Genomic DNA, 9,966 nt, shown 5'->3' on the forward strand with positions numbered 1-9,966 from the left:
TCATTTTTCGCACACCGCAACGCTGGCAACACTGCATCGAAACATACCTTTTGAAGTTAAAATTCCATTATATTTTGACAGTATGCATTTTTCCTCTGACCGTAAGCGCTCTGTGTGTATATCGTTTCGTTGAAAAGTGTGTGTTTTTTTTGTACAAAACATTCCAACATTAAAATTCGTCTACACATCATTACATAAAAAAAAACAGAGACTTTTGTGCATTTTTATTTATATTTTGCGTCCCGTTAAAACGTTGACTATTGTCGGGAGTCGATACCATCGATGTATATTTAAAATAGAGTCATGGATTGAATGCGCTTGAAGGATAGCAAAAAGAAAAATTGGAACATCTTCTGATATTCGTAATGTAAAATATAATACTGCAATGCATCGACGATAAATGCGAAAGACGAATGTTGTCCTAGATTCGTGTTTGTGCAGAAAACTTAAGAAACCAGTTTCGTTGCGTACGAACAAGTTAAACAAAAAAAAATATTCAGAATCTCACAGCAAACAAACGAAATTAAATTTACAAAAATTTGTGTTCGGAACGTGTGTGATTGTGGTGTATAATTAATTAACCGTAGAAATAATGATGACACCGAGATTCAATTTAATCGGGGTGTTCGCGATAAGTCTATTGTGTATTTTGCTAATATTCGCCAGTCAACGATTCGCATCAAATAGCTACTATGCCACGGAATACTACAAACCAGGTGATAAACAGGGATACAGGCTGTCAAAGTCGAATAAGCATTTAGCTACGCATAACAGTAACAAAAATTTTGAATCGACAGTACCAACGTACAATATGACTGTGACCATTGCTGACATACTGAATGCTCAACGGCAAAAAATTGTCGAAGAAATGGAATTTTTCGAATATCCTCGGGATAGTGAGAATCTGGCAGCTCTAACACCCGAAACCAATGGCATACCATTCCGGAGTGTCATCATCACCACTTGGCGATCGGGCTCAACGTTCCTGGGCGATATTCTGAACGCAATGCCGGGCAATTATTATCACTACGAACCGTTGCTGGATTTTGATATTATCCAGGTTCGTGGCGCACCGCATGCGAAACGGGCCATTTATAATTTGAAGCAGTTGCTGAAATGTAACTACACTGACATGAAGGATTATTTAGACTTTGGCGCCGAACATGACTACCTGTTCACGCACAACACTCGGTTGTGGAAGTATTGCCGCTTGTATCCGCAACACTGTTGGGATCCTAATTTCCTGACGCCATTCTGTAAACTTTTTCCACTACAAAGCATGAAAGTCGTACGACTTCGGTTGGCCCTAGCCGAACAGTTGCTCAACGATCCGCATTTGAATGTGCGCATCGTGCTGTTGATACGTGATCCGCGCGGTACTATGCAATCACGTAAGCATCGGGACTGGTGCCCGGGCAATTCCGATTGCGATCAAGCTCACATTTTATGCAAAGACATGGTATCCGATTACTATGCGGCCGAAATTCTGTCGAAAAAGTATCCGCAAAATTTCAAAGCCGTTCGGTACGAGGATCTGTCACTGGATCCGTTCAAAATGACCGAAGAAATATTGAATTTTTACGGACTGCCGCTGGATCCGATGGTGGAGGAATTTTTGGACACGCACACCCGGAACAACATCGGTGGCGTGTCGTCGACGTTCCGTGACTCGAAATCGGCACCGTTCCATTGGATGCGCGATTTGACGTTTGAGGAAATCGAAACGATTCAGAATAGTTGTACGAAAGCAATGGAACTGTGGCGGTATAAGAAAATGGATGACCAGCAATTGTACGAGGATAAGTTATTCAATCCAATTTTATCGTTTCCGTTTTCGTGAAGCCTTGATGTGCTGATAGTTGGTAAGGAAACGGTGATTTAATTTATTTAAATGAAAATTCAATAATGTTACTAGTGCCTAAATTAGAGCAGATCATGACATATAAGGCTTCTTAGCGAAACAAAAACAAAACAACAAGCAAAGAAACAAAAGACAAAATGCAATTGAATGTATTAGTTTATGAGCCAGTCACGATTATTCTCATAAGTTTTATATTATCGAATTTGCATATTAGACATACAAAAAGAAAGAAAAAAAAAGATGAGAGAGATAGATAGAGGGAGAGAAAAGAAGGAGAAGAAAAACAAAACAAAAAAATTATTATTTCTTTTGTCTATAATTTTATCTTTTTTTAAGTTTATACTAAAAAATGCTGTGATTTTTTATGTTCTCTACTTTAATAATACTTTTCGTTTTCCGTTTTTATTTTTTGTAATTTTTATTTTTCAATTGGGTTGCATTATACTGTGCGTCCGCAAATTTATTCTCTTCTTAGTAAAATTTATTAGTTTCTCTCAGCAATATGCTGACCATTTCATCACAATTTTATTTGAAAGTTTTTGCTTTCAGTCGACAGACTTATAAGTGGATACGGTCATCAAACGTATTTTTCAAGGTCATCGGACACACTGGAGGGAGATACTTCCTCTAGTGTTAGTGATGTAAATTCAGTGTATTCCCTAAGGCAAAGTGCTACGACTACGACTACAGATATTTTCTTCCACAAAATGTACGTTAAAGCCACAACTTTCTTGAGATCCTTTACTAATGTCCTAAAGATAAGACTTTACCGAAAATACCGATGTAACATGTCAGATGTAGGATTGACTTATGAGACTCAAATTCTTCGTACTATGAATATGTGCAGTGTAGTTAAAAGTCGCCGGACATGCAAACAATAGATCAAACAAAAGAACAATAGAAATGTATATTGTTCCTTTGTTGTTATATCTATTGTTATCTTGTTCGGTAACTTTTCGACGTACATTTATCGCTACCTATAGCGACACGAAGGAATCATAATTCTAATTTTTCTTTTCCTTTTCTGGCAAGTGCGACAATATAACAAAAGAAATATTTGAATTAGGTCTCTTTCGCATTGCTACAGTAAGTCGTACAATTTTTCGTCATATCGGCGAATGAGTCGCAAATTATACGAGTATTGTGATGAAAATATACAAATGTACGCTTTACATTCTTCGCACGAGACATAAAATTTGAGTTTCAAACGTAAACCTCAATCGTACCTAAACTTTTATACGTTGGCATCAGTATTTTTAGTTCTTTCCGTGTACCAACTCACACCAATTCATCGACCTCAGATTGCAATATGCCTTTTAAAATACGTCTCATAGCAAAACAATTATGTCGATTGAAATCTTTGAAGACACATCAAAAATACCTTTAAAGTGTGACCTTTTTTAGTGTATCATTTTCCACTTTTAAGATTCGCCAATCGAAGGAAATGATTAAAACTACGCACTGAAAACACTTCCTCTAGCTACACATAGCAACGCAAAAGAGATCTATTTCAAATTTTTCTTTTGTTCTCGTGTCAAGTGTGACAGTATAACAAAAGAAAAAAATTAAATAAGGTGTCTTTGGCGTTGCTATATGTTTGCCTGAAATAAGTCCGCTATTACTGTGACAATTTAATAGACTTGCTGATCAAATATTTGCTGGAAAAAGAAAAAGTTTGCTAGCTAGAAGCGTACATGCCTGTCAGTTACATTTCGATACGGCTGAAATATCTTGTCATCAAAAACTAATTTTCTATTTCTTCTAACAATCAAGTCGGAACTCTAATTAATTTAATTATTTTTTTCCTCTACGTGTTCGTTACGACAGTGTTACGACGACATATACGCTCTCATGGGCCGCATTAATATCTGAAACAAAATTAGATTATTTTCCCTAATTAAAGTTAACCAGAGAGTTGTATGCGTCAACGTGGAACGTGAAAAAACTAATCCGCAGTTCCGATGATGTCGTTAGAAAATTAGTTTTTAACTTTCTTTTAGATCATCTTTTTGTTGTTCAAGGTAGAGTTTCATGTCTACATTGAAAATCTGGTTGTTTTTAATGTCAAATGGTAAAATTCTTGTTATTATCAACAGCTTCGCGACGACAATTATCAACTCTTTCGGATGATAGAATAAAACTTGAATATTTCGCTTGATAAAAACGAAGTGTTGTTGTTGTTATTTTAATGTCGCGATGGTCGCGGTGATGATTGTCTAATGGTATATGATTTCAGTTGTTGCTTTTTTTTCGTAAATTTTATTTGATTGATGACGTTATATATTTGAATTGAACAAACAATCGTATAAATATTGACGAGAGTGTATTTTATCGTTGAACGACCTTACAGCACATTACCGTGGCAAATCATCAAGGTAAAACTGAGCTTTGATCGAAAAACTATTTTGGTTTTTTGTTTTCGTTCCGTTAGAATCCATGGCGAACATTTGTACAATTTATGACGAACAGAACATTCTCGAAATAAAGACCTTTCCTAACACGGAAAGAAATCCTAACAAAACTATGACTTAAGCGCTTAATCATTAGATTCTGCAGAGTGTTTTGCAATACAGAGGCCGTTATAAAGCACAATGTGAAGTGAGGTCAACTTTGAGTATAAGTCTTGTAACACGTTCACTAGCTTATTTCAAGGGTACTGTCACCTTTTAAATTTCACTCAAGCAAACTTAAAAAAAAACAGTTTAGTTACGCACCAGAAAATATTGTTAAGAAATTATGCTCATTTTGTCACAACATTCTTTGTAAAAAAAACTCAGTGAAAAAAGACCCAATCAGAATCTTAATGTGTCATCAATTAGGGATATCTTTTCTTTAGCAAAACAAAAACTCAAAGTTAAACATGACGTAGCGTAAGGGCACCGATTACGAACCCTCTCGCGTTACGAGCGCTGAAAGAGAAAAACGAATGGTACAACTCTGCGTGTGAGAGAGACAAAAAAGGCACTCGTAACTGGTGCCATTAACCATGGTTAAAAATACAATTCTCTACAAACAGCGAAGATTTCAATCGGAGAGATTAAAAATGCTGTAAAATTCGTTCTTTGTGCATTGTGCCGTAATATTGAATCTTTTAGCAAAATGAAAAAAATATACTCCAGCTGCGAAACGGTCGTAGCTATGCAGATACATGGGGTGTCAGTGTTACCGCTGAAGTGGGTTTATTTTTGCTTCTATATTCTACAATGGTTCGTTTATTGCCATTGTCTGGAATTATGTAGACAATTAGGCTGGAGACTACGGGATTTATTGAGGATTTTAAAGCTAATAAATTTCTGAAACTATTTACAATTATTGTCACTGCAAGACATAGATATCGTGGAGATAAGCCCGAATGTCGTTTTTTATGTTGGTTTTTTAATAATAGTTAAAGTAGACGAAGTTACAGAAACAGAAAAACTTTTATCGACATTTGCAACTATGAATACCGCGCTAATTAATGAAAACAAAAGACTAATTTGCATTACTTCGTTGACAAGTAATACAATTTATTATAATTGTTGACATTCAGTTATACACACATTTGGTGACATAACTGTTTTCCATGTATGCGAAAACTCTTAACCAGCACAAAGTAATTAAAATAAAAAATAAATAAATGAAAACCTATGCTAAAAACCCATTAAATGAAAGCTCGTATGAAAACCCGCATATGGGCAGAATTGCTTTGCTGGAATTTTCGTTGACACCTTTCATAGTTTTTGAATTTTCATAATTTGGTGTCATTTTACATAACTAGAAAAGAGGTCTGATATGGAAAAAAATGGATATCGACAGACTTAAACATAATTAGTTTTTTGGATCAGCAATACAACAACAACACAACCGCAAAATCTTTAATAATTAAAAGTGATAGTTCGCTTAATGTGGGACGTGGCTAGGGGTGTTTCGTTTCGAATTAATTAAGTATGTGACCTGTTACAATAAGAGCAAACATATCACACCAGCATAATTTACCGAGTCCACTACTTCTTTCGATTTAAATTTTTGGTTTATTCATCGCTTATTTCAGTGTTAGCTCGTCATACAAAATATTTTACTTCATTAAACATCGTCTGTATTCATCGACAAAGTCCGTTGCGCTTTACGAGACATATCAATGAAAGTGGTACCGTGAGTTTGCAAACTGCCAGATAAAAAATTAGTTTGGCGCATTGGTTGACAATCCCTTCACATTATTTAAATCCAAATTATTGTCCTACATACACTTTTGTTATAGAGCACACCAGACGACATGTCTATCTACAACATAACGTCCAAGACAATGTCGCAATATCATTTTCCATCAGGGCCTACTTTTTAGAAACTTTTAGAGAAAATCGAGAAATTCAAGAAACTTTGAGAAATTCAAGAAACTTCGAGAAATTCAAGAAATTCGGGAAACTTCGAGAAATTCAAGAAATTTCAAGAAACTAATTTCTCGAGTTTCTTGAAGTTTCTCGAATTTCTCGAATTCGAGAAATTTTAAGAAAATCGAGAAAATTCGAGAAATTTCAAGAAATTCAAGAAATTAGTTTCCAAAAAGTAGGCCCTGTTTTCCATACAACAACAATTATATTTTAAGTGTCCATTATGTAGTGTTGCTACTCAAAAGTTCAAAAACAGTACAATGGAATTATCGTTTCAAATTTGATTAAAAATAATTGGTTTTGAGGACATTGATTAACTCATTAGTGCCGCAATAAACATCGTAACTGAATAGCAGAAACGTAAACATCAATGAAACGATATTCTACTTCGCACAATATTCGATTTTGTCATGCGAGCCCAGAGTGAAGATTTTGTTCGACGTGTATTAGCTCTCCTAACCGATGGAAATTTCTGCAGTTATTTTAATCAAAAATAATTTTCGATTTTCCTACTATGCGCAAATTTTAGATTCGATCGATAAAAACAAGAATTCCTTAAGCACAGTAATTGTGTCAGCTGTGCTTGAAAGCACAAATTGACACAATTTCGTTATCTGAGTTTTCGTAAAAATATGCACGACGAGATTTTTGTTGTCTACATCTTAAACAGCTTACCGCGATACAGATGAAAAGAAGTACACTACATTACACAACAACTCAATCTTCGCTGCGACTGCATGCATAATTTGATTTGTATAGAAAACTTCAGCAAAAATGAAATGAAAAAATCAATTATCTTTGAAAGTATCGGATAAAATTGGAGAATTTCAATAATCTTTACTGTAAAACGGGCTTTCGAAACTTCCAAAACTCGCAAAATTTTCAACTAGCCCACATTTCTGTAAATTGACGGATTGGCCGGTAGATACATCGAAGGCGTTCTAGGTCAAAATTCGCCTGCTTCATAGGAACATTAGAAGTAGAAGTCAAAGTCAGAAGGCGCATGAGGATGAATATGGATAACCTGGTCCTTTGACCACGTGAAGTCTACCGTCGACATTATTTTCTCTGCATGCAATGATTTAAGTTCAAATATTCTTAGGTTGTAATTTGAAATTCATTCCTTTTTACGACTATATTTATTTAGTATTCGCTTGTGTAGATAAGATTCTCTGTAGTTCTACAATCAACGATGGTATTGTACACATTCATTGATGTGACTACATCGTTTCAGAAATTTAAATTAAATTAATGAAAAACATTACTGCAGTCGTTCAATTCCACTACGATGTCTGGTATCATTCTTTGATTTACATTTATCGATACCCTAAACCAATTCTAGCTCAATTGGACCGAAAGCAATCAAAGTCCAAATGCACAATAATGAAATGACGAAACTCAGGTGACTAATTTCAGCAGTTCTTTCTTAATTTTCTACTCGCAGCACAACACGGCAGTGCACGGAAATGATTCATTACCCAAAGAAATTTCCGGTGGTTTTTCATTTCCTCGGAGTTTCGCGATTAAAATGACCTACATCCTTAATTGGACATTATTACTGTGACTAACTTCCAACTTGAATATTCGAATATTTTACACTTTTGCAACTACAGGGGACGCCAGTGAAATTTAGACATGAATTGGTTCATCTATTTTCCAGACGATGTAATCATACAAACAAAACTGTTTGTACGTCTTTATACGGTATTACCAATACTACATACGTACGTACCAGCTGAAAAACAGCTGAACAAGTTAGTGTCTAAATTTCGATAACGTTCCCTGTAGTTCGAAAAGTTTAAACAGATCAATCATAATGTCTTACTTCGTTCATGTTATCCAATATTTTGTTTTCTTCATACATTTATGTTAATTATTTTGTTGATAATTTTCGCTTTAAAATGTAATCTATCTACTAATCGAATTATGGCTCACTCTTGGGTAAACATTAGGCTATAATAATAAGAATATTTGTAAAACTTCTCTTGGTAGGTTCGAAACGATAGATAAAACAAACCGACACGTCTCGAAGAGAGAATAATATTACACAAAGCTATTGCCACCATTTTGTCGCTCAATTAATAAATGAAATGGGGTTTGGTGTTTCTATTGTTTTTCTTACTTTGAACCGAAGTTTTCTCATACAATAATATCAGTAAAATTAGTAGCGGATTTTGAAGTCTAACACAACGTTCATTGTTCGTAATAAAAATAAAAATTTCTCTTCGAATCGCTACCCGATAATAATCTCAATTTATATTTAATAAAAAAAAATGAAAAAAAAACTTCTTTCAATTAAAAGTAAACTTATAAAATATCAAATGTATCGTAAACATAACATTTTTAAAGAGAGTTTTGACTTCCGGATATTCCATGCCTTTCAGTTATTGATCGCGTGCATGATTTTAATCCTTTTCGTTCAATGGAATAATGAAATATATAAAAACATGTGCCCTATAGTAGACCCGTAGAAGTCATAGCGATTGTTTTAAGAAGAAATAAATAATGAGAAATATGAAAAATTGAAGAAAGTATTTAGTGCCTTTCTGTCGTTTTAAGCTACCTAGAATATTAAACAAAAACTACTACAATTTAGATTATTTAAGCGAATCGAATATTAAAATAACTACAACTACTTGTGTGGATGGTGTAAACTAAATAATAATTTAATAAATTGCAATTCCAAAGTGTGAACATGTAAGGAGTGCAATTTTCCAATTTATAATTTCCACAAGCTGCATTAAGCTCATACTAAAATAGTATAATTTTCATGACAAATTTTGTACGAAGACAGTTGATCGCTTACCGCGAGGTTGGGCATGATAACTAGTTTATATACAAAGTGTTACATAAAACTTTTGCAATTCAGATACAAAACTCATTTCCTCATTACATGATTTTGACCTTTCATGGACGGCAAGCATATCAGCAGTTTTTTTACCGGACCTAAGTATTTTCAAATGAATGATTTCAAATCTTCTACTTCAATTGTTTTGAACATGACTTTGTTATAAAAGACTGTATTAGTCAGTGCTTGTTGCTTATTCCTGTAGAAATTGTCGATAACAGATGATAGCCGTAACAGGCTTTCAGGTTTTCTTCTCTGATTGTGTGAAACGAATAATGAAAACAACAGTTTCGATGACCAACGGCGTTGTTAACCACTATCGGTAAATTGAGCGGTATGTCACCTTCAGGCTAAATGCAATAAATCCAAATTCAGCACAGTGAATTGAATTTTTCATAGAAATCAGACGAACGGACTGGAAAATGATCGAACACACCGGAATTTCATGTGATTTTACATCTACGTACGTAAAAGAATTCACCACATCATCATGACAATGATAATCATGATGATAGGTATATTTTCTGTATGCTCAAACTGCCATGATATCATCAAGAGTGCGGCATGCCATACGAATATCTGTAACATTAGTACATTTTCTGTCACAATTTCTTATCACTCGGATGAAAACTGATTCATCAAATTGTCGAAATGAACAACCTGCCCGCCAACGCACTCCAAGAACAGGCACAAGAACAGATTTGTTAACGGTCAAGTCAAAAAGTGGCTTATTTTGGTCCCGCAGTGGTATTATGCACCGGGTCTGAATCAAATATTCATGATTTATATACGTCCTTTTAGACACTAATTGACGCTATAAATAACTATTGTAGAACTGAATGAGATGCATCAATTACAACATTAAACGTCCAAGCTATTATGTGATCATT

The 9,966-nt window shown here is 34.5% G+C and overlaps 1 protein-coding gene across 2 annotated transcripts; it reads left to right on the top strand.

Moving 5' to 3' along the window:
• Window positions 1-82: 82 nt before the first annotated feature.
• On the top strand, window positions 83-5,154 carry LOC119067408 (carbohydrate sulfotransferase 3-like). Of its 2 annotated transcripts, XM_037170356.1 has the most exons (2): window positions 83-716; window positions 798-5,154. In XM_037170356.1, the coding sequence occupies exons 1-2, from the start codon at window positions 593-595 to the stop codon at window positions 1,838-1,840; spliced, it is 1,167 nt and encodes a 388-aa protein (XP_037026251.1). In that variant the 5' UTR covers window positions 83-592; the 3' UTR covers window positions 1,841-5,154. The 2 variants fall into 2 exon arrangements, with proteins under 2 accessions (XP_037026251.1, XP_037026250.1); XM_037170355.1 differs by having other exon boundaries at window positions 83-5,154.
• Window positions 5,155-9,966: the final 4,812 nt, after the last annotated feature.

This window comes from Bradysia coprophila, assembly GCF_014529535.1.
Source record: "Bradysia coprophila strain Holo2 chromosome X unlocalized genomic scaffold, BU_Bcop_v1 contig_12, whole genome shotgun sequence".
Lineage (NCBI taxonomy): Eukaryota > Metazoa > Arthropoda > Insecta > Diptera > Sciaridae > Bradysia > Bradysia coprophila.

Excerpts from the sequence above, each read along its gene's own strand:
- LOC119067408 (XM_037170355.1), top strand. The coding sequence starts at position 593 with ATGATGACACCGAGATTCAATTTAATCGGGGTGTTCGCGATAAGTCTA.